This window comes from Pleurodeles waltl, chromosome 8 (assembly GCF_031143425.1).
Source record: "Pleurodeles waltl isolate 20211129_DDA chromosome 8, aPleWal1.hap1.20221129, whole genome shotgun sequence".
Lineage (NCBI taxonomy): Eukaryota > Metazoa > Chordata > Amphibia > Caudata > Salamandridae > Pleurodeles > Pleurodeles waltl.
The window spans coordinates 1,385,891,129-1,385,917,188 of record NC_090447.1 but is presented as its reverse complement, the minus strand read 5'-3'; the positions used below and the strand labels follow the sequence as shown (position 1 = coordinate 1,385,917,188).

Genomic DNA, 26,060 nt, shown 5'->3' with positions numbered 1-26,060 from the left:
AGTGTACCCATACCCATCTGCCGCAGGACTGCCATTAGTTAAGGGCACCCAAGGGTATCAAAAGCCTTCTCCACGTCTAGGGATGCTACCCATCCTTCTGCCCCCTACGTCTCGTCTAGTCCATGGTGTAAAAGAGCTGTCTAAGATTGATGAACGTGGTTCTCCCCGGAATAAAACTTTCTGGTCCGGATGTACTAGTGCCCCTACCACCTCTGTCAGTTTGGTGGTCAAAATCTTCCAGACTATGTTACAATCTCGTTTGAGTAGTTACAGGGGATGATAGGACGGCATATTCAGTGGTCACACCCAGGTTTATAGAGCACAACTATCACCGCCTACATCATGGAGGATGGAAGACATTCGTAGGCTAGTGCTTCCTCATACACTTTCAGTAATTTAGGTGCTAACAAGGTCTTGTAGTAGGCATAGAACTCAATTGGGGAAATCATTGGTCCCCAGTACCTTTCCACATACCATGTGCTCTATCGCCCCCTTGACTTCTTCCAAAGTCAGAAGACTATCTAGTTCTTGCCATTGCAGTGGGTTGATCTTGGTAATCTGTACCCTCCTAAATACGCAGCAGCTGCGTCCTCTGTTATCCACACATTCTCTGCATAGAGCCCCTTATATTACTCCTTAAAGACTTCTTTGATTTCAGGGTGTGAGTTCACTATGCATCAAGACAGGGCTCTGTAGTCTTTCCACAAGTCCTGCAACTCTTGATTACAAGTCTGGGTTGTTGTGCCCTTCTCTCAAGTGCTCTGATACAATCTCCTGTCGCTATTGTTTCCGATGTGAGGCCCTTCTGCATCCTATATACTGTTTATAAGCACAGCCCTTGGAGGACTACTTCAAGTGCATCCCATTCAGCCAATGTCCCAGAGGCTATTCCCTCGTCATCCCAGAAATACCTCTTTATGTCTTCTCGTATGTGGTGTAGGCAGTGGCCAAGTGGGGATATTATGTCTGGATCTGCCCCATGTGAATGATATCAGTAATGGATTATGGTCTGAGCTGGTGTGCCTCAAATATTCTGCATGCGTGCTCTGTGGAATCAGTGTGGGTGAGCCAAACATCATATCTCGTCTGAAGTATGTAGTACGTGTACTGGTGAATTATGGGAATATTCCCTGTCCATAGGGTGTAGCAATCTCCAAATGTCCCCCAGTCGCATGTTATGTGCCCATGTTCGTAAATGTTGTGAGACCATGTGTGCTTGTGCTCCTGAGAGTAGGCGGGGGGGTGGGTAGTTCTATCTATTGGTGGGTTCATGACCCCCTTAAAATCTATGAAGCAAGTAGTGGGGTGCAGGATCCTCCAACAGTTTGGGTGTCAGGGTTGCAAAAAAGCCTTCCTGTCCTGTGTTTGGGGCATACAGCACGACCAGCGTCAGTGGTAGCCCATCTAGTGTGACACCCACAATCACAAAGTGGCCCTCTATGTCTTTCTTGCTGTATGCGACCTTGAAGGGGACTCACTGGGCAACCCCCACTAGTACTCCCCTACTCCAGTGAAGCCCGAAAAGGACATTGCATAGGCACTGCCCCTCCATCGCCTACACATTTTAGAAAGTTCTGGCTCTGTGAGGAGCGTCTCTGGAAACAGGCAAAATGCACATGCCATCTCCGGAGGTAGGCATAGACCCTGTGACACTTGACGTATGAACTCATACCTCTCACATCTGATGTGAGCAATTTATAACAAGGTGGGGTAATATATTTATCATTCATTTATGTTCCCTGCGCAGTCGGGGTGTAGGGGGTCTAGGGGCGAGCTGTCTGTCTTAACTTCATACACTCATGAGCAAATAAAACAATTCTCTTAAACACCCCTCCCCAGGCCGGCACACAACTGTGCTGTGAACGCCCACAAATCAGAGAAAACATAGCAAACAGTAAAATTATTCCAGTGGATAATGTGGGGTAGCACATGACAACCATTAATGATACCCAAAGTATTCTGTGAACATCCCAGCTCCATCACAAGTGTATGTCATTTTCCACCACTCCATTTCACTTGAGCAGTGCCATACAAACCATCAGAGCCAACAAAGCATGTTGCTTCTAAGCCATAGGATAAAGATTATAGCAAGGTTTAGTGAGTGGGGTAGTGGGGTTACCAGGGGACCACCTAGCAGGGCCTCTGGCATCTCATCCGAGACGGTGCCCCAGTCCCATCTTGGCCACCAGATCTGGCACCTGAAAAGCCAGTCCTCTCCAGCTCTCCCACCATTTGCACCCGTTCCGGGCTAACCCATAAACCCATAAGCATCAATGTAGTGCTGCAAGTTCACTGCAAATAGTAGTACGCATCCTACAATAGGCAGGAAAGTATGTGCTTGATGCATATGATCAACTGTCATTTATTGTAAAAAGACAGCGTACCACCCTGTTCTGGGCTTTAAGTCTGCTCTGTAGCTCGTGAATGTGACGAACCACCAGCTATGCTCCTACGACTACATGATCCAGTGGACTAAATAACAAGATGTTCACTACAGTGTATCCCACTCTACTAGCATCACACTATTACGATCACCAAGCCAAATTTTAGCTACAGTGCATCCTGCTTTAATAGCATCAAACTAACACTGTCTTCCATTCATCATTCAGACTAATGGTCTGATTTAGATCTTGGCAGAGGGGAATACTCCATCACAAACTTGCATTATATCCTATGGATATCGTAATACTGCAGGTAGGCTATCCGTCACGTTTGTGACAGATTATTCCATCCATCGAGATCTAAATCAGGCCCTAGGTGTACCAAAATTAATAAAACATAACTCTCATCCGACAATTGTTTTTTAACTATGCTGTAAGTCTGAACAATAAATCTGTCAAAGGCAATACTAGGGCGGAATGAAAATAAATCTACTGCCACAGTATTACCCAAAACGCAAGGTTACTACCTGGAATGCGACATAGCTTCCATCATCGTTTTTATAGAATTTACATACACTAAAGGATTCAAGCGCTGTGCCTGAATAAACACAAACATTTCCAAAAGATTCCCTTTTGCAGTACATCGGGCACCACAACCCTTACCTAACTTTTCAACAAACTTCCAGGTCTCCAATTCTCAAATGGGTCTGCCTGCAAACTGCTCCAAAAGTAATAGACGCAGTTCCCGTATAAATAGTCAAAACCGCAAAAAGAGCTCCTATCCGCGATGCTCTTATCTCTTCCTGCTTAAAACACTAGACCGCACTCACCCAATGTGGTGTCCTTCTTAGATAAACCATTGCAAGGAGAGCAGGGGTTGGGGGGAATTCGAGGTTGTAAAATTAAAAAACATTTCAGCAATTTTTTAGGGGTTGCCAGTCCTGTCTCAATCAAATACGTGCCTATACCATTCAGACACTTTAAAACTGTAAGCACAATCCTGTTGTGTCTGAAAATGAAAATCATGTTCAACTGCGCACTGTGCCAATTCAGTTCTGGTAAACCCCTTTGTAGATAGATCAATAAATTTGTATATTTATATAGGCTGAAATATTCAATGAAACCGTTGAAAGATGTTACAATCTGTTGTTGAAGTTCAACTCAATTTAAGAGAGACCGTATTCCAGTATAATGCAGTACAATGAGGTAGTACACATAATATAAATTAACTTACACTTTACATTTATACAGAACTGTAAGTATGTAAGCACCACTCTTATCATGTATTGCATCTCATATTTCAATCAACAATGTTCAGATTCCATTAAGGTATGTCAATCAGTTCAGAGATGCTTTCACACTTCTTAATTCACATTTGTCATTGAGTCCAGCTTTTGTGCTTTGGAGGTGGTAGATCCATTGATATTTTTCTGAGCGATAGTAACATGTTCAGGTTATCTCCTCTAGTGTTGTTTTCTCAGCTTCCAGCACATACCATTGTAGATTATTCTCAGTATGTTGTGCTTTCATGAAATGTTTCACTAAGGGCCAGATGTATCATCACGGCCCATTGCGATTCGGTAATAGCGATTTTTAAGAAATCGCTATTACCGACTCGCAAAGGGCCATGTATCACATTTGCGAATCGGTAATAGTGATTTCTTAAAAATCGCAAATGCTAATACCGAATCGCAAATTGCAATACCGGCCCCATTCGCAGCTATGGGCCTGATGGCCCATAGCTGCGAAATTTTAGCATTTCCAAAATTGCGATTTCTGAACCAGAAATCGCAATTTTGGAAATGCAAAAGGCCAGGGTGCTGGGGGCCTAAGGCCCCCTCTTCTGCACCCCAATTTTCTTTTTTTTTTAACATGTAAGGTACACACATGCCAAAAGGGCATGTGTGCTTTACATGTTCAATTTAAAAATGCAGTTTTACTGCACTTTTAAATTTTGCACCAGGTTACCACCTGGTTGCAGATCATGGTATTTTGCATGTGCAAAATGCCATTCTGCGAAAAATCGCAATTTGCGATTTTTTGCAGCATTTTCTTGTGACCTGGATTTTGCGAATCGCAAATTGCGATTTGCTAAATCCAGGTCGCGACGCTAAAAATCGCAATTTTAGCGATTTCTACTTTGTGGTCTGCGAATGCCTTTCATGCATTGCAGACCACTATTTTGCACTCGCAAACGGCCGATTTTACCGTTTGCGAGTGCAAAATATTTTCATACACCTGGTCCTATGTGCCTTCAATCTTGCATCATATGTGACTCCGGAATTCAAAACATCGTTAGCTTTACCGTCTGTGACGTTGCCCAGCATGCATGAGGACACATGGACTTATTATCACATAAATTATGTTTTTACTATTATAGTTTGAATGTGACAATAATTGAATTCTCATTGTGCCACATCTTTTACATTGGGGTCGTTTGTGAAGCTACAAGTCAGACACTTTCCACATCTAAAGTGCTGTCTCACTGGAGCTAGTCTGCAGACTGCATTTAGGACAGGGGTCGCCAACCTTTTCTGTAATGAAAGCTACTTCTGTTTGACAAAAATCCTCCCGAGCTACTAATATTCTTAGAGATGTAGTAGTAACTACATCAGACAAGATTTCGTTAGTGGCCACCATATGCATGATTACAAGCAGTGATCCCCTTCATGCATCAGGCACAATTGCCATCCACAATGTAAACAAATGCTTTGTCAATGTGAGATGCCTCTTCATGGATAATACATAACAGCCATAGCTGCAGTGCCCCAGCACTAAGTTAATAATATAGTAATATTCTTCACAACATTGTTTGATTTTTATAACTCAGATATCAGCTTTAAATATATTTACAGACATTTTAGTTTAAAATACATACTTTTCCATTCTGATATATGTATATTAATCCAACCAAGTAAAAGCTTCTAATTTAGTGCACTGGGTTGCATACAGGAGAGCTACTTACAGGTAGCTGGTGAGCTACCAGTAGCTCACGAGCTATTCGTTGGAGAAGCCTGATTTAGGGTTTCTGTCTTCTTTGATTCTCTGCATGCCTTCATCACATGGTCTCTTATGCTTCTATTACGTTTAGATACCAATTTCTTGAGATAATTACTGACTGAGTTTTAGATATAGATCATATTCATGTGTAACTTAACATTGTTTCTAACTCTAGGGGTCAGAAGTGATTCTCTTCCATGGTACCAAGCACATTTTAAGGTTTTTTATGTTATTTTCTCAGGGTTACACCTCTCAATCAGTTTGATGCTGATGTTTTCTGCCTCCCTAAAGTAGTCAAGTATTTTGACTACAACATCATCTGACCCATAGAAACTGCCCATAGGGAAAGTTTTTCCTTAGTGAATGTGCCATCTGCCCCTTCTTGCAAAGTATGTCATTAATGAAAAGGATATAACAGTAATATACTTTTGTGCACCCAGAAAGGCTTGGTGTGTTTTTATTCAATTCATGCTTTACTATTTTGGCTGAAGACTCACAGAACGTTTGTTCTCATTTTCCATTTGAAGCTATGCACAGTTGCCCAGTTTGAACACTGACACTATTTTCTTGGTGACTATCAACCCACACAGTTAGTGAACCACAGTCCATTTCGGTTGTTCCAACTTTAATTATGTTCCAGCTAGATAAACAACTGCTATACACATACCCTACATTTCTACCAAAGGTTGTGTTGACCTTTGACGTTGGCCAGTTCATTACACTTCCATCCTTCTTTCTTCATCCCCACCCAACCAAAGAATAAAGATCAACTGCATAGATTGTATTCCAGTTCAACTGCCCATGACTGATCTGGGTGGATGATCAGCTCTTTGTGCGGTTTACTGGAGTACTGAAGGGCAAACCAGTAATCTTGTGCATGATCTAACATCAGGGTATCCTTTGCATTAAGATATGATGTGTCTTGATCAAGAAAGGCCCATATGATGGCTGGCTTTTGTGCCCATTTCATGAGGGCTTTGGAAGCTTTGACTGAACTCACCAAAGACGTCCTTATGGCCGGTATTTGTCAGGCAGCCACTTGGTCTGCTCTTGTGAAGCATCATTGAATTACCACCAAGGTGTGCAGTGCCTAATACGTTTCTAGGTTGTTCTGCATGACTTCCTTAATTAAGCACTAATACTCACTTCCACCTTATGGATGGTAATGCTTTGGGACTCACTCATGAGGTGTCAAATACCTGTGTGAAAGTATCTGTCAGAAGAAAAAGTTTCTTGCCTTTCGAATGATATTTCTAATGGATGCTGTATTTTCCTGCAGATTTCACACCACCCTTTCTCCTCCTCTGAGTTGGTACTGTTGTTAATGGGATTTCAAGATATCCAATGTAGTGCTATTATTGGAAGTACAGCTGAACTGTCAAACATCATACATGCACCCCAACAACTAACTATAATGCAAGTCGAGCAGTAATGAACAGTTCATACATTTTCGTGGATAACCACACAGCACCACTAAGCATTATCAACATCGTATAATACAAATTCCTGTCACAATCAGAGATTGTGTACTGATGGTCAGTAGTTAGGGGGATGAAAAAGCTGGGTACTCTGTATGAACAGTTAATGGATGAAAACTCCAGCAAAACATGTATTGCAGCACAAAAATCAGTAATTTAACTCAAATCGTTTTAAGACAAACAGAGACAAGTTCAAGTAGGTAAGTCAAACATGGATAAACTGAAAGTCCACACTTTTGATGGTTTTAGCCTATGTTGACCCCACATGCTTTACGTGTCCCTGATAAAGCAAAATCTCAAAAACATAATTGCTTTACCATTGAAACTTGACAAATGGCCACCACTAGTTGGCACCGACATATATTGCTCAGTAAACATTCAAGTGACAAATTAGTACACTTCAAATGATGCGCAATTGCAAATTAATTTCCTACACTTAAATAAACCTCTAACTTGAACCAGAATGGATTAATGTGCAAGTGCTGCAAAAATGTGGAAAGTGCATTAATATTCCACATTTTCATAGGGTGTGTAGTACGGAAAGTTCTTTCATGGAGAACATTTTCCATAAAATTATAACAGGAAATAAATAGCTAGATTTGAAATGTTAGTATTGTTTTCAGGAGGTCGTACATTTATAATCTTGTTTTGCCTGGAAGACATCAATTAGAAGTGGTCAGATTTTGAGAGCTGGTAGAGCTTGTGTTGTAGCTCAATCTGAAGACCTTTCATATGTTCAAATCATAGGGATAGTATTGTAAAGTAATGAAATGTTATCGACCCCCGCCTCATTTGGAAGGAAGCAACTGAATCTGAAGAAGATGCACATTAATACCCAACCTTTCTGACATGCAAACACTCTTCCGTTTTACATCCCTGCTTTTTCCAATGCCATTGCAATGTTTTAGGTAGAGCAGAGTAAGAACATGAGAAAGATCTGCTTAATCATTTATTTTTGTGTAATGTAGTAGCCCGAATTAATCAAACCATGGCCCATTTATTTTTAATATTATAGGAACCTCTGGAATTCCCTTGAGACTTGTCACAAATCTCTTTGGCTTGGGATTGCCTGGTCAGTGGCACCTGTACCAGTATCATGTGGCCTTCAGTCCAGAATTGGAGTCCCGGCGTCTGAAGACAGCTTTGCTTTACAGCCACAGTGACCTCTTAGGAAAAGCAAAAGCATTTGATGGAGCAATTCTTTTCCTTTCACAAAAACTTGAAAAGCAGGTAGGACTCATTTGCTGAAATAGCTTTGAATATTTTTCTAAAATGTTTGGCTTTTTAAAATGTCAGATATGTTAGGAGATGATTAAGCTAACACTGAAAGCACACATGCACCAAAGAGTCAACAGTTGCTTGTCAGCAAACTTGTGTTTTCCTCTTAACACTGAATCCAACGATGTAACGTTGTCCTTGGACCCCTTTAATACTATTAGTAGTATCCTAGTTAAAACAATCTTGCTTGGATATTGCTAATTGTTCTACTGTTTCCCTATGTTATCCAAAGTAGGTGAAACCATTACCTCCTTTGGTTGCTATGCTGATATGTAGCTTAGCATTTATCCTCCAGATAAGACAGCGGCTTGAATCATCCTTTTGTGAGTGTAAGCCCAGGGGCAGGATTCAATCAGCTTTCAAAGCACTGCAGATTTTCTTGTCACGTTAGAACGTATACATCTGTCTTCCTTGAGTATAATTTTGGTACAGAACTTGTGGTGAGCCTTAAGGCAATTGGCCTCTGACATGGTTTGCAGAGGCAAATTGCTAGCTGTTTGACTTATGTCTAAAGTTTCCAGTCTACACTTGCCACCTCTGCAACCCTCTCATGATTTGTGCCCATGTTTTGTTGGAGAAGGGGGTCATGCTCAAATTAACAGATAACTAATTACTGGAGACTTCTTGACTGTGTAATTTAGTTGATGTGGGAAACTCTTGAGAATGTGCACAGGTGTAGAACAGAATCATACTATTGGTTGAAGAACTCATGTAACTCTTGACTTTGTGTGTAGCTGCTTTCCTCTTTGCTTACGTGGGTAAGTACCATGCTATGCACTTTTTATTCAACCTCCTTGAGCAAGAGTGGGGCCTTGAAGGCCATTTCATTGGCTTCAAGTGAAGAAATTGATGAAAATAATTGGAGTAAACTGTGCTACATGAACAATCACTGCGGATTGCATTATTTTCCTTACTTGCACTGAAGGTCGTAGTATTTACCCTGCCTTTCTACTATGACGTACTACATAACCAACCTACTCATCTGAGAAAGGAAATCTCTCCCTACCAACTCAGGTTCTCTTGGGTCTCTTTTCACCTCTTATTTTGAGTGCGAAGACAGAAGACATTGAGGATGAATCTAATTCTATATACATTTTGAGGGATCACCCTCCCATCCCCAGTGTCTTGGACAGGCACATATGGATCCCATTCTAGTTACCCTCAATAACCGGTTGGTGGACTTTGTGACCTGATCTTCGCTGTCTATGGTGGATCTGGGTTCCATTTGTCATCCTGCCTCTCTTCAGCGATAGCCAACTCTGCAGGGACAGGTTGTGGAGAGGGCAGCTACAGCGGAATGTGTCTACCAATGGTTTATGGCCATGGGCAGTTCGATAATTGTCTTTTTAGGACATTGAGTGCCCGAGGATCCTATTCCATGTGTCTGGTAGGTGCCTGCCCCAAGATTGAGACACACTATCAACACCTTTCTGATCTCCATGTTCTTTTTAAAGGTGTGGTCATATCAGAGCCCAGTTCCAAGTGCTGCTGACTGGCAGTACCCTCACAGCCTTCTTCAAGCTCTATCAGTTCCTGAAAGGCAATTGACCGACCAAATTTGCTAGAACGTTCTACTGTTTACAACATTTGTTTTGTAAGTATGCTGTGTGCTCTGTTTCCTGCCTGGTAGTCAGAATATTGCATTGTGTTCTTTTTAAAAGACTGTGTTTTGGTTCCAGTCATACTTTGAACAGTGTTTGGAAAAAACATTGTACATTGTTGGGACAAAATATTGTATCAACAATGTTGTGGACAAAAAAATTGTGAAGGTACCTTTCTATGGGTAGGCAAAGGTTATGTGGCATTTGTGGCTGTAGATACACATGCTCAGCCTAATCCTGCCATCGACTGTTGAGTCTGGAGTGTTGCAAGTTGTTTTTCTTTGAAAAAGCTTTTCGAATCACAAGATTGAGTGGCTCCTCTTCTCGGTGATATTGCGCATGGGCATTGACTCCTGTGTTAGATTGTTTTCTCTTCACTCTCAGGTTTGGATGTTTGTTCCTCAACTCTGTGTCTTCGACTCCGGTACGGTTCTCTCCTATTCTTACTGTTACGATGGTATTGTTTCGATCGCACATTTATACTCCTGCGCCACCTGTAAATTTCATTGGTTTGGGCTTCGACCAATCTCCCTTTCGGGCATTGCCATTGTCTCGGGCCCACCTTCTGCGTGTTTCTGGCATCGGCGAAAATCAGCAAAATGTTCTTCTGTTGGAACATACACCTTTTCATTTTTTGTCTGCGTTGCCTCGCAAAATATCCTCATACTGACCAACACCTTGTGTGCAACCTCGGCCGACTGCGAGGCTTGCAAGTCATTCAGGTCGAAAAAGACTCTTCTGGACCGGAGGGCTCGATGACTTGAAATGGCACAGAAAACTTTGGTTGACACCCCTGATCTCTTTGGGGAAGAACACACTCAAGAGAAAGGAGCCTTCTCCATTGAAGATAGCTCTGACTCAAATGTGGAGCTCGGTATCGAGACGCAGGAATTACCTTCTGCCCAGTGCATGTGTACTGTGGCCCCAGTTCTCCCACCCAAGCCCTCCAAAAAGTCCCTGCTATGATTCTGTAGGTCACCGGATCACCACTTCCTCCTGGCTATAGTACTGAAAGGCTGCCTCAGCTGCCTTGCCTTGGGACCCGGCGACAAAGATTGCTGCAAAGGCTAATCCCTGGCTTCGACCTCAGGCTTATTGGGCCGAGAAACTATTTTGCTGTCCATCCGAACCTCGGCAGTGACCCGGCAGCCACTTCCTTTGACCTCGGCACGGACAAAAATTCACAAGATGGATCCTTTGGTGCCGAAAGACTCCAGCCAGAATTCCCCACCACTCTTTCACCTGTCCAGCCGATCCTCCGGAAAATGAACACTAAGCAAAGAAAACTATACATCCAAGAAGAGATTGGTTGCATTATTGGAACTCCTGCCTCTTCTACACCTTCAAAGGTGAAGTTAACTTTGAGGAGGCCTTGGACATACCTATCGCTCCAAGTAAAAAGACAAAGGACAAGGCCACCAGCCCGGCCTATTATCCTTCTCCTGCTCCTTGTCCTCCTTCATCACCACCACCTCCACCTCCTTCCTCTGCTTACACTCCACCACCAAAAACCCCTACACATGACACACTTGAGGATACTCCTCAAGGGTCTTCACACTCTTACACTGGATAGTTTGGGGGACCATTAGATGACAATGACCTGTGGGATGCTTGTGACCTGGATCTCACTGCTCCCAATGATTCATACCTTTATCCTGCTTGCTCCTTCCCTCCAGAAGTTACCACCTCATGCCAGCAGGTTATCTCTAGGAACCCATAGAGCAGGTATTTTTATGTGACACCCTTTCTTCAACCCACAGGGACACCCATTTCCTCACCCTGCTTCCTGGCATGAGGCGACATACTGAGGATATATTCAAGGAGTCAGTCCATTCTAGCGTAATAACATCCCGGGTGGATAAACAAAATAGAAGGTGACTCCCTCAGGTCCTCTTTTTATTAGGAGTCAAGTTCCACCTGACTCTTGTTGCCGCCACAGACCATAAACGGGCAAATAGTCAAGCCACTGGGGACTCTCCTCCTTCTGAATAGGAATGCAAACACATTGATCCTTTTGGGAAGACGGTGGCAGCGCAGGCCACAACCATTGGCACATTCCCAATTCGCAGGCTTTTTTGGCCCGCTATGATTGGATGAATTGGGATGAAATGGAAGAACTGTTGCTGTACCTCCCAGAAAAACACAGCAAAAGGGGGAACAACTTGTCATTGAAGGACAAATTATCACCAACAACTCCATACAGTGCACCCTTGATGCAGCAGACCAGGGATATAAAAATCCTCTTAAGAAGCCACGCATGGCTTCAGTTTTCTGATTTCAAACCAGAGGTCCAGCAGACACTTTTTTATATGTCCTTTGATAAGGAACATTTATTCAGACCACAGGTAGACACAACATTAGACAAGATGAAGAAAGACACCGATACAGTCAAGGCGATGGCTGTGTTACAAACTCCCACACACAAGGGCTCCTTTTGTCACTCAGGCTGTAGAGGAACATACAATTCCTCTTTCACTGATTTCTCTGCATCCCAACAAAAGCAACCCCAACCCTTGACACCAGAGGGTATTTCAGATTCCTTTATAGGGACAAACAACAAGGGTAGACGAAAGGGTGCTGCAACACGCAGATCAACATCCAATGCAAAGCAGTGACTACTTGCACCTTTCCCCCTGACAATACAACTCCTGTTGGGGGAAGACTACAATACTTCTACCCAGTCTAGGACACGGCTATGGTCTGGGGCTCATTACCACACCACAGATTAACACAGGGGCACCTATCACTTATCAAGCAAGAGGTACAAGACCTCTATCCTCAAGGGGGCCATAGAACCCGTTCTTCTGCAACACCAAGGTTAAAGAGTATACTCCCTGTACTCTCTAAGCCCCAAAAAGGACAGGTCTCTGAGACCAATACTAGATCTAAGACCTCTAAACAAATACATCCTATCAGAACACTTTCATATGGTCAATCTACAGAATGTGATTCCACTTTTACAAAAAGGGCAATTTTATGGCAACTCTAGCTCTAAAGGATGCCTACTTCCACATACCCCTACACCCTGCACACCGAAAACACCTAAGGTTCGTATTAGCAGTCAAACTTTATCAATTCAAAGTTCTTCTGTTCGGGATGACTACCGCACCTCGTGTAATCACAAAATGATTAGTCGTGGTCGCAAAATGTCCATGTGTTCTCTTAGCTGGACGATTGGCTCATCAAAGCCAATACACTTCACCAGTGCCAATTACATACTCAGATGACCTTGGATATACTTCACCAACTATGGTTCACTATAACCCAAATCCCACCTCCAGCCTCTACAAGTTCAACAGTGCTAGGGAGCAATACTGAACACACAGCTAGGGTTAGTGAACCCCAATCCTGCTCGCATTCGGAATTTTGATATATTTCTGCCTTAGTTCCTAGAAAACCAATTCTACACAGTAAGAAAATTCATGTGTCTACTAGGGATAATAACTTATTGCATTGCAATAACACCCCATCCACCATGCGGGATTACACATGCGTCCACTACAGCAGTGTCTAACTCGCCAATGGTCTCAGTCACAGAGTCATCTGGAAAATCTAATGTTGATAGACCACTGCACTCACTGTTCTCTGCAATGGTTGAACACCAGAAACCTGTTAAAGGGACGTCTTTTTCTGACCTTGTTCCTCACATCACATTAACAACAGATGTATCACAGATGGATTGGGGTACCCACCTACAAGACCTGACAGTACAAGGTCTTTGGGATGCCAAACATCAGTCTCTACACATCAACTACCTGGAGCTTCAGGCGGTATTCCGAGCACTGAAAGCTTTCCATCCTCACCTGCCTCACAAGGTTGTTCTGGACCAGAAGGCAATATGAAAGCCATGTATTACTTATAAAAACGGGGGGACACAGTCTTCACTACTATTACATCTGTGTCAGACCATATGGAAGTGGGCTCTTCATCACAACATTCATTTGTTAGCGTAATACCTCCCAGGGACGGACAACGATTTTTTGCAGACTTGCTCAGCAGGATGCAGCAACAAGTCCACGAATGGGAACGCTACCCACAACTCCACCACTCTCGCTTCCAACAGTGGGGTTTCCTTCAGATAGACCTCTTTGCCGCAGCAGAAAATGCAAAATGCACAGACTTTGCTTCCAGATACCCACTATCCAAGAGCAATGCACTATGGATGAATTGGTCAGGTATATTTGCCTATGCTTTCCCTCTCTCCCTCTTATTCCATTTCTTATTCGGAGGCTCCAGCAAATGTCTCTTACTATGATCCTTGTAGCTCCCACCTGGGTTCGTCGACGCTGGTTCACAACACTCATAGATCTCTCAGTAGTTCCTCACGAGACAGGTCTTCACCAGGCTGACCTTCTCACTCAGACCCCAATTCGCTCAACCCAGCAGTTTGGCTCCTGAGGTCATAGAGTTTGGCTACCTTCGCTTGCCACCAGAATGTATAGACTTTCTCATGGAAGGTGGATTTGTTACTCAGGTGTGTTAGTGCTCTCCAAGCATTAACCGTAGAAGAACCTTTCTCCCAAATCCATAGAGAAAAAGTGGTTCTTCAAGCTAATCCTAAATTACTACCTAAGGTAGTTTCACTGTTTCATCTCAGTCAATCCATTGATCTCGCTGTTTTCTTTTCCTAACCAGATTCGGTTGCAGAAAGAGCTCTACATACTTTAGATGTCAGAAGAGCACTAGTGTTCTACAGCGATAAAACGAAAACTTTTAGGAATACAAAACAACTCTTCATAGCCTTTTTCTCCACCTCACAAAGGCAACTTTATATCCAAATCAGGCATACCCAGGTGGATAGGCAAATGTATTGAAACTTGCTACATTAAGGCCAAAAGACCTTTACCTGTTCCTCCCAGAGCACATTCCACTCGTAAAAAGGGAGCAACTATGGCATTTCTTGGAAACATTCCCATAGCTGACATTTGAAAGGCAGCTACGTGGTCTACACTGCACACATTTACCAAACTCTACTTTGTGGATGTTTTAGCATGCCAACAAACCAGCGCAAGTCAGGCACTTCAAACTACTGCAGTTGCTACAGGCCTGCCACCGCTTCTAAGGAGGAACTGCTTTACAGTCTATGCAGAGCATGCGTGTCTACAGCCACACATGCCATTGAAACAACTATGTTACTAATCCTGTAAACATCTGTTCATGGCATGTAGTGCTGTAGATTCACATGCACTCTCCCTCCACCCCAGACGCCTCTAGCCGTTGCAGTTACATTGTATAAATATTTGTATTAACATTTAGCATGGACATCTCTTCTCTTACAAATTAATTTCACTCCTTTCTCACCCGCCTGTGGTAAAACAATCCAACACAGGAGTGGATGCCCATGTGCAATATCACTGAGAGAAGCAGTCACTCGATCTTGTCACTCAAACAACTTCTTCGAAGAACCACTCTGGACCCAACACTAGATGGTAAGAGTATTCAGAGCATGCAAATCTACAGCACTACATGCCACGAACAGACGCTTACAGGTTACATAACATAATCCTTTTACTACACTTAACTCTACATATATGCACCTTGACGATATATATCTCTTGTAGGTAAGTAAATGTGGAGTTGGGAATAGTAAATCAATATTTAGCTATTTAAACTTGCCTTCTCGATATTTGGTCCTCATTATTTTTGACACAGTGGTGGTCATTCCAACCCTGGCGGTCGGTGTTAAACCAGCGGCCAAACCGCAAACAGGCTGGCGGGTAAAAAAATGGAATTCCGACCCTGGTGGAAACCGCCAACAAAGACCGCCACATTACCACACAGCCCGCCACGGCGGCACAAAAAAACAGCGCAGCGGTCACCGCCAACAGACAGGTGGGAGTCAATGTCCCGCCCACCTTATCACAACACACCAATCCGCCACCTTTTCCGGGGCGGTAGCCCCGCCGATAAAAACATGGCGGAAACAGCCATTTCAAACGGAAAACGCTCACCTCCATACACCCCACGAGGAATCTGGACAGCATGGAACCCGAACTCCACATCCTCCCAGCGATTGTCTTCCTGCTCCTCTACCAGGAGCACGAACGCCGGCGCAGAAGACAACGGTGAGTACAGCACCTACGACACAGGGGAGGGGGGAGGAGAAAATATTACGGGGACACACATACGCGACACACCCCCCCCTACCCTCACCCACTACAACACACACATCAATGCACAGTAATACATCACAGTTACCCCCCCCCCCCAAACCCCCTGGAAGAATGCAAAGACAAAAGGAAATGATTCTAAACATTGGAATATATTGTATTACTGGCAGAATTATATATATATCTACACATCAAAAACACTTATATACATATATGTACAAGTCCGAGCATTGTAGCATGTATTGTCCGTGGACCACTGGGCCCAAATCACATGGGCAAAGCCCACACAGGATACCTGACTCCAATGGAGAGAACACTGCAGGGGCATCAGATAGGAAAACTACAGGCACCTCAGGGGGAAGGGAAGGGGGGGCACCTCAGCCAGATGAGTGCACGACGCCAGATCCACAATGGGCCTCCATGGCCACTGTTCAATCCTGGGGAGTGAAAAGCCACAGTCTCTCAAGTCTCTCCAGTGGGTGGGTTGCCCACTGTGCCATCCTGGGGAGTGCAAAGCCACAGTATCTCAAGTCTCTACAGTGGGTGGGTTGCCCACTGTGCCATCCTGGGGAGTGCAAAGCCACAGTCTCTCAAGTCTCTCCAGTGGGTGGGTTGCCCACTGTGCCATCCTGGGGAGTGCAAAGGCACAGTCTCTCAAGTCTCTACAGTGGGTGGGTTGCCCACTGTGCCATCCTGGGGAGTGCAAAGCCACATTCTCTCAAGTCTCTCCAGTGGGTGGGTTGCCCACTGTGCCATCCAGGGGAGTGCAAAGCCACAGTCTCTCAAGTGGATGCATGTTTCCACTGGTTCTGGAGGGGGACTGGTGCCCAGAGTGCTCGTGCAGCCCTGCCCGACACAGATGCGGGCCTGCCCCTGCCGCTAATGGGCCAGCGGTGCTTGAGACGGCGGTGCCCAGTTCAGCTGTGCTTGAGATGAAGGGCCCAGTTCAGCGGTGCTTGAGACGGCGGTGCCCAGTTCAGCGGTGCTTGAGATGAAGGGCCCAGTTCAGCGGTGTTTGAGATGAAGGGCCCAGTTCAGCGGTGCTTGAGACGGCGTTGCCCAGTTCAGCTGTGCTTGAGATGAAGGGCCCAGTTCAGCGGTGCTTGAGACGGCGGTGCCCAGTTCAGCGGTGCTTGAGATGAAGGGCCCAGTTCAGCGGTGCTTGAGACGGCGGTGCCCAGTTCAGCGGTGCTTGAGACGGCGGTGCCCAGTTCAGCTGTGCTTGAGATGAAGGGCCCAGTTCAGCGGTGCTTGAGACGGCGGTGCCCAGTTCAACTGTGCTTGAGATGAAGGGCCCAGTTCAGCGGTGCTTGAGACGGCGGTGCCCAGTTCAGCTGTGCTTGAGACGGCGGTGCCCAGTTCAGCTGTGCTTGAGATGAAGGGCCCAGTTCAGCGGTGCTTGAGACGGCGGTGCCCAGTTCAGTTGTGCTTGAGATGAAGGGCCCAGTTCAGCGGTGCTTGAGACGGCGGTGCCCAGTTCAGCGGTGCTTGAGACGGCGGTGCCCAGTTCAGCTGTGCTTGAGATGAAGGGCCCAGTTCAGCAGTGCTTGAGATGAAGGGCCCAGTTCAGCGGTGCTTGAGACGGCGGTGCCCAGTTCAGCTGTGCTTGAGATGGCGGTGCCCAGTTCAGCTGTGCTTGAGATGAAGGACCCAGTTCAGCGGTGCTTGAGACGGCGGTGCCCAGTTCAGCGGTGCTTGAGACGGCGGTGCCCAGTTCAGCGGTGCTTGAGATGAAGGGCCCAGTTCAGCGGTGCTTGAGACGGCGGTGCCCAGTGCAGCGGTGCTTGAGACGGCGGTGCCCAGTTCAGCGGTGCTTGAGATGAAGGGCCCAGTTCAGCGGTGCTTGAGACGGCCGTGCCCAGTTCAGCTGTACTTGCGATGAAGGGCCCAGTTCAGCGGTGTTTGAGATGAAGGGCCCAGTTCAGCGGTGCTTGAGACGGCGGTGCCCAGTTCAGCGGTGCTTGAGATGAAGGGCCCAGTTCAGCGGTGCTTGAGACGGCGGTGCCCAGTTCAGCGGTGCTTGAGATGAAGGGCCCAGTTCAGCGGTGCTTGAGACGGCGGTGCCCAGTTCAGCGGTGCTTGAGATGAAGGGCCCAGTTCAGCGGTGCTTGAGACGGCGGTGCCCAGTTCAGCTGTGCTTGAGATGAAGGGCCCAGTTCAGCGGTGCTTGAGACGGCGGTGCCCAGTTCAGCTGTGCTTGAGATGAAGGGCCCAGTTCAGCGGTGCTTGAGACGGCGGTGCCCAGTGCAGCGGTCCTTGAGACCGCGGTGCCCAGTTCAGCGGATCAGGCCATGGCGTGCAGGTCATTTGCCACCTGTCCTGTGGCTGGCGGGGCCTTCCTGCCCATCTGTCGGGTGGCTGGCGGGGCCTTCCTGCCCATCTGTCGGGTGGCTGGCGGGGCCTTCCTGGTCTGCAGTACCAGGCCTGTTGGTGTCCTCCTGCCCACCTGGGATGGGGCTGGCGGGCCCTCCTGGCCAGCTGGGCTGATGGCGCTCTCCTCGGGCGTGCCGCCCTTCCCAGCCTTCCCTGTTCGCCTGTGGCCCTTCCCCACCTTGGGCGGTGTGCCACCTGCCTCCACACTTTGTGCCGGAGCCATGGTAGGGATTTTAGTACCTGGTGTTTTCACCCTCTTGCGCCGGCCGCTGACTATCTTCGGGTGTTTCTCCGGGGGTGGGCTGCCCGTGCCTTGGCTCCGTACTGAACTGGCTGCCCTTGGAGGTGGGGGACTCCACAGTCCATGGCAGACTGTCATCACAGGGCCCGGTTTTGTGGTGGCTGAGGTGCTGACTGGAGTCCTATGAGATGGACGGGGTGGGGGTGTTGTAGGGAAGAGGTTAAGTTTGGACAGGAGTAGCAATTTAGGACCAGTGGGACGGGTAGGTGTAGTGGGTATGGGAGTGGAGGAAGAGGTTGTGGTTGTAGGAGTCTTAAGTCTGGTGTCTTTGGGTGCAGGTGCTTGGGCTGGAGGCTGTCGTGAGGTGGATGGCTGTTGGGTGGGTGGCTGCCTGCGTTTGTGTATCTTGGAAGAGGGGGTGACAGACACACTGGGAGAGGACACAGGGGACGTGTAAATGGTAGTGGGGGTGGTGACTGCACGTGTGCGGGGGGTTCCGGTGTGTGTGCTGGTGATGGACGTAGTGGCTGAAGATGTTGTGCATGCAGGTGTGAGTGGAGACGTGACAGGGAGGGAGGAGGGAGATGAGGAGGAGGGGGACACAGTGGAGGCAGTGGGTGTTGATATGTCTGTATGTGGATGTTGCTTGGGTGAATGCTTGTGTGATGTGTGGTGCTTATGTCTGGATGAGATTCCCTTGGGTGTTGAGGTGTGTGCAGGCTGGTCTGATGGTGTGTCTGGGATAGGCAGAGGTACAGGTGATAGGGTATGGGTGGAGGAAGTTGGAGGGGGAGGCTAGAGACAGGGACAATTGCTGCCATCAGTGCTGAGGCCAGAGTGTTGAACGATCACTGAAGGGCAGCCTGACCAGAATGAATGCCCTCCAGGTATGCATTACTCTGGTGCCCCTCTCTTTCGACACCCTGGATGGCATTCAAAATGGTAGACTGCCCAACAGTGAGCGTCCTCAGGAGGTCAATGATCTCCTCACTGAGGGCAGCAGGGGTGACTGGGGCAGGGCCTGAGGTGCCTGGGGCGAAGGAGATGCCCACCTTCCTGGGTGAGCGGGCATGGGGCAAACGCTGAGGGGCTGCTGGGAGGGCGGTGCTGGTGCGCTGGGTGGCGGCTGTACCTGTTGTTGCGGGGGGCACGGATGTTGCCACCACCACAAGTGAGCTCCCTTCAGAGGACGAGTCTGTGTCACTTATGTCTGCCCGAGTCCCCGCTGTGGAGCTCCCCTCGCCCTCTGTCCCACTGGTGTATTCTGAATCTGTTGCATGGCCCTCCAGGGCCATGTGGGATGCAGCTCCCTCGTGCTCCGATGCCACTTCTCCTCCGCCTGATGATGCTAATGCACACATGAACAGAAAGACCACAAAAAAGGGGGGGGGAGAAAATAAAGACATGTTGAGTGCATGCATTTGCGACACCTTTGGCTGACAGGACAGACACAGAAGCCCCCTGCACTACGCCGCGCACTTGGGGTCCACTACTCAATCCGTGTGACATGGCCTACAAGCCTATGGACGACATCTGCACACATAGATGACACAGGGCCATGAATAGCTGTACTTGGCACCCTACAGAGGTGGGGGGGCGGGGGCACAGGGCCATGCCTTACGGAGGGGCCTAGCCTACAGAAATCGCCCTGGCCTAGGGATACCCACAGCCCTCCTCCCCCACCCAGACACCTCCACTGCGCGCAAAGTCACCAGGATGAGAGTGTACTCACCCCCTTGTGTCTGCTGTGATGTCCTCACGCGCCCATCCAAATCGGGGTAGGCCACCGCCAGGATCCGGGACATCAGGGGGGGTCAAAGTCCGACTGGCACCCCTCCCACGTTGGGAGGCCATCCCCAGCTGAGCCTCTGCCGTCTTCCTGCTCCAGCGTCGGATGTCCTCCCATCTCTTCCGGCTGTGGGTGCCCCGTCTGTGGTGGACCCCCAGGGCCCGGACGTCCTTGGCGATGGCACGCCAAATATCGATCTTCTGGTGGGCGCTGACCTATGTGAAATGTACAGGGGTAGAAAAAGAGTCATCACCTTCTGCACCCTCAATGTGAGTGGCCCCCCATCCCTACCCTTGCCATGTGGCACATCCTGTCATCCGTCGTTTGATGCATGCCTCATTCGCTCCCCTCCCCACCATCTTTCATCCACCCGACTCAACACAGCCATTGCCCCCAAAGCATGGTCACAGTGTACTTACCTGTTGGTCTGGAGGACCGTAGAGTAGCGCATACTGGGGGAGGACCCCATCCACGAGTTTCTCCAATTCCTGAGCAGTGAAGGCAGGGGCCCTTTCCCCAGTCGCATGAGCCATTGTCTCTTCCAGACCGAGGTCACAGCAGCACTTGCAGTGTAGGTCCTCTCCTGTCGAAGATCAGGTATCGAGTGATTAAGCAGATAGAAAATGGCGGTCACGCCCGTGGCGGTGCGTATTGCGGCGGTGCGTACCGCGACCGCCGGCGCACATCGTCATTGGCTCCTGAGACCCATAGGGTTCAATGTTAACCAATGCGGTTTTGCACCGCGGTCTTCGACCGCCTACCGCCACGGTGTGCCACGCCAGCGCATTTACCTCACATCCCATTGTCACACTTCACAGGTCAGGCAGCCGCCATTTCAAGGGCCCACATGGCTTACTTTTAACTGCGTCACACATACCTAGCCCTTGCATCAACACTCATACAAACCATTCAATGCATTGGGAATCGTGTTATGTGCAAGCTGTGGTTACGTACCTGTGGGTTGAATTACTCTGTGCTCACTGTTGTCCTTCATAGGCACCGTCCGCTGGGACATGCGAGGAGATGGAGGAATCTTCCCGTGTACAGACCGCTGGTAGACCTGTCGACAATGGAGGAAAGACATGTCATACTGACATACAGGCTTGACCGAGCCACTATTCATGAACTGTGTGCCCAGCTGGAGCCAGACCTGATGTCACCCATCCGCCAACCCACAGGGACCCCACCTCTAGTGCAGGTGCTGTCAGTACTACATTTCTTTGCAAGTGGGTCATTTCAAACAACAGTGGCCATATCATTAGGGATGTCTCAGCCTATGTTTTCCAAGGTGTTGTCCAGAGTGTTGTCTGCCCTTCTAAAACACATGCGGAGCTACATTGTTTTCCCTGAGGTGGAGGACTTGCCTACAGTGAAAGGTGATTTCTATGCCCTTGGACATATCCCCAACATCATAGGAGCCATTGATGGGACCCATGTGACTTTAGTACCCCCCCCACAGGAGTGAACAAGTGTACAGAAACAGAAAGAGTTATCATTCGATGAATGTACAGATGGTGTGTTTGGCAGACCAGTACATCTCCCATGTTAATGCCAAGTTCCCTGGCTCAGTGCATGACGCCTACATCATGCGGAATAGCAGCATCCCTTACGTGATGGGTCAACTCCAGAGGCACCGGGTGTGCCTATTAGGTGACTCTGGTTACCCCAACCTGTCATGGCTACTGACCCCAGTGAGGAATCCCCGGACCAGGGCAGAGGAACGGTACAATGAGGCCCACGGGCGAACTAGGAGGGTGATCGAGCGGACCTTCGGCCTCCTGGAGGCCAGGTTCAGTTGCCTCCATATGACAGGTGGATCCCTATTCTACTCACCAAAGAAGGTGTGCCAGATCATCGTGGCCTGCTGTATGCTTCACAACCTGGCTTTGCGACGACAGGTGCCTTTTCTGCAGGAGGATGGTCCAGATGGTGGTGTTGCAGCAGCTGTGGAGCCTGTGGAGAGTGAAGACGAGGAAGCCGAAGAGGACGACATAGACAACAGGAACACAGTAATACAGCAGTATTTTCAATGACACACAGGTAAGATTCCAACCCGGCATATTACATATACTTAACCCCTACTACCTCTCTACTGTCTGACCTTTTCCCCCAGTCTATGGTAACTGAGTTGTGACTTTCCCTTCCAATTTCAGAGATGTGGGCCATACTGCGTGACATCTGCTTGGTTTCCCCATGGACTACAGCTGTGTGACAGTGGTATGTTGGCATCACAATGTAAATATGCATTTATGGACGTTTATGTCTAATACATTAGTACAAATTCACAGCCAGACTCCTGATTTGGGGCAATAACTGTGTTTATTTCAGTGCTCTATATTGGTGGGTGATTGCAAATCGGTGAGGGGTGATGGTGGAGGATTGTCCATGGCAGAGTCCAGACTATTAGTATCACAGGTGCATTGTCCAAATGCCTGTGGAAAATGGAGCATGGGCAGTATAAGAATGGACAGGGTGTCAATGTGGGACAGTGGGATGACAATCAGGGAGGTATCCTTTCCTGGCGGGGGTCTTGGCATCTTACTCTGTCTTCTTCCTGGATCTCAGGGCCCGCTTGTGGGGTGGTTCTCCTTCTGCAGGGGGTGGGGTGCTGGTGGCCTGTTGGTCCTGTGGCTGTGCCTCCTGTCCACTAGCGCCGGCAGAGGTGGTAGGCAGTTCTTGGTCCATGCTAGTGTCAGGGGCCCTTTGTCCTGCTACAGTGTCCCGCAATGTGGTGACTACCTGATTCAGAGCCCCTACAATGGTGGCCAGGGTGGAACTGATGTTTCGTAGTTCCTCCCTGAACCCCAAATACTGTTCCTCCTGCAGAAGCTGGATCTCCTGAAACCTGGCCAGGACCGTCGCCATCGTCTCCTGGGAGTGGTGGTAGGCTCCCATGATGGAGGAGAGGGCCTCGTGGAGAGTGGGTTCCCTTGGCCTGTCCCCCCCGTCGCACAGCAGCCCTCCCAGTTCCCCTGTTTCCCTGGGCCTCTGTCCCCTGGACCGTGTGCCCACTACCACTGCCCCCAGGTCCCTGTTGTTGTTGGGGTGGTGGGTTAACCTGGGTGCCCTGTAGTGGTGGACACACCGCTGATTGACGTGTCCTGGGGACAGAGGGATGGGCCCACTGGGTGGGTGCGGTGCTGGTGTTCCCAGAGGGGGGAAGGTCTGCTATGGGCTGTGGCTGTGTGAGGGGAACCGACTGTCCCGAGGTCCCCGATGGGCCGGGCTGGTCATCTAGATCCAGGTCGACAGAGGTGCTGTCCTCACTGTGGGCCTCTTCTGGGGGTGGAGTGGACATTTGTGGATCCTCCTGCGCGGTGATGTGGCGTTCGGGTCCTGCAGGGGTATAAAAGTATGGTTATTGCATTTTTTTGTGCCATAGCGTGTAATGGGTGGGTTCCCTTGTACCTCAGTGCTGGAATTCCCGTGTGGGGGCTTTTGGGCCGGTGATTTGGTGGGGGATGGGTATGTGCAGTGGGCATGCTTTGTTGATGGGTGTCCATGCTTTGTGGTCGCATGCAGGGTGTTGGGATGGGTGGGCTGTGATGGTGAGACATTTGCAAGGAGCAGGATGTGATGGGGGTGAGGGTGAGGGTGGAGGTATGAGTTGGTATGCTGGTGGGGTGGGGGGGATGAAGTAGTGATGATTTGACTTACCAGAGTCCATTCCTCCAGATACTCCTGCGAGGCCCTCAGGATGCAGGATCGCCAAGACTTGCTCCTCCCATGTTGTAAATTCTGGGGGAGGAGGTGGGGGTCCGCCGCCAGTCTGCTGCACCGCGATGTTGTGCCTGGATAGCATTGAACGCACCTTCCCCCGTAGGTCGTTCCACCGCTTCCTGATGTCGTCCCTATTTCTTGGGTGCTGTCCCACAGCGTTGACCCTATCGACTATTCTGCTCGATAGCTCCATCTTCCTGGCAATGGTGTTGTGCTGCACCTGTGTCCCGAAGAACTGTGGCTCTACCCGTACAATTTCCTCCACCATGACCCTGAGTTCATCCTCGGAGAACCTGGGGTGTCTTTGCGGTGCCATGGGGTGGTGTGGATGATGTGTGGGGTGGATTGTGTGGTGATGTGTATTGGTGTGTTGTGTGAAGTGCGTGGAAATATTGCTGGGTGAAAGTAAAATGCGCGTCTGGGTGCTCAGTTCTCTTTTTTTTCAGTGCGTGGTCCCGATTCTGTAGCAGTGGGGATTTGTGGGTGATGTGGGTGTGTGTTTTATATTGTGTTGGGTGTGTGGGAGTGGTGTGTGTATGTGTATCAGGTGTGTGTATTTGTAATTGTCCAATGTGGCTGTGTTTTGTAAGTGTTTGTGTATATTGAGCGCGGTGGTGTGTACCGCCAATGGAATACCGCGGGTGAAAGACCGCCGCGTGGATTCGTGTGTCGTGATAGTGTGGGCGTATTTCTGTTGGCGTGACGGTGGAGGTTTGGTCATCGCCAGTTTCTCGCTGCCCTTTGGTGTGGCGGACTTTTGTGGATGTCTGAATTTTGGCGGTTTGCCTGTTGTGGGTCAGAATGACCATGGCGGTTTACCGCGGCCGCGGCGGTATGTTGGCGGTCTTCTGGAAGCGGTAAGCGGCTTTTGCCGCCAGGGTTGTAATGACCCCCAATGTTCTGTCCACACAAAATTTTTAACATCGATATTCTGTTAGACAACCATTTGAATGGCTTGTGAGAATGTCCCCTGACATTGACTACGTACAAGGATACAGATTCTGCCTCAGATTTTATTTTTCCAGTAGCAGATTCATTGGTGCTTCAAGAACAAAGAGTTAAAACCAAAGGCAAGATTGCGGGGATAAATTCAGTGGTTGAGAGCAGAAATGGCAAATGATGGCTGGAATTTTTTTTCTGACTGGTCACCTTTCCAGCCCAATTGTATGAGAATGACTTGTGTGCCGGGCTTGGGGGAAGGACTTTGTTCACACATGGAAAATACACCATTTAAATTCTCTGCTTCCTGAAACACTTTGGAACAACCATCACAAGGATTATTAAATAATCACTGCAAGGATAATTGCAAGGGGAGCAAAGCCCATTGGTAAAAATGTCTTACTGAGTGGAGAAGCAATGTTCTTTAGGGAAATGTAAATGCACTGGGTCGGCCTGCAGCTTGTTAAGCATATCCGGACTGAAGGAGTGCTGTGCAGCACTGGCTACAGGAATAGTGGGTGACGAGCACTTTTACAAACGTCATAAAATAGCAAACTATCAACTAGCGATTCTCTCTTGATATTAGCAATTTGTTGTCTGTTATCTATTCGGAGTGTTTGTCTATGTGCATATATCATAATTATACTGCATTGATGATTCACCAACAATAGTTATCTTCATGACTTCGGAATGATTTTTGTACATGCGGTTCTTGTTGAACTTCCTCTATGAACAGCAGGAGTTCACCCTCTTGGTGCTGTGACTGGTTGGATATAAAATCAAGCCATGACCCCTAATTTGTCACCCAGCTAATATGCATCACAAATGATGTAGCACTCACCAGCAAGTATTTATGGATTCCTATTCAATATGCATACTTGGTCTCTTTCCACAGAATTAGCCATCAGTGTCTCGGAAAACACATTAATTCAAGAAACAAATGCAGAGAAATTGCCCTGTTTCCTAAAAAGAGAAAAGTTGTAGCATTATACATAACACCTTAAATCTTTCTCCCTTTTTGGTACTGGGTAGTTCACAGAAGCAGACACCATACCAATTAAAAATTAACAAATTGAACACCAAAAATGGTATTTCAAAATGATCAGCTTACAAAATGGTGCTCTGTAATAGTGGAACAATGGAGAAGGGA

At 47.8% G+C, this 26,060-nt stretch overlaps 1 protein-coding gene across 1 annotated transcript in view; it reads left to right on the top strand.

The window, feature by feature from the left end:
• Positions 1-26,060, top strand: part of PIWIL4 (piwi like RNA-mediated gene silencing 4) — a 424,835-nt gene that overhangs the window by 37,082 nt on the left and 361,693 nt on the right. Inside the window, exon 4 of the mRNA XM_069202421.1 lies at positions 7,875-8,089. Coding sequence (XP_069058522.1) covers positions 7,875-8,089 — 215 coding nt within the window. The remainder of the gene's footprint in view (positions 1-7,874; positions 8,090-26,060) is intronic.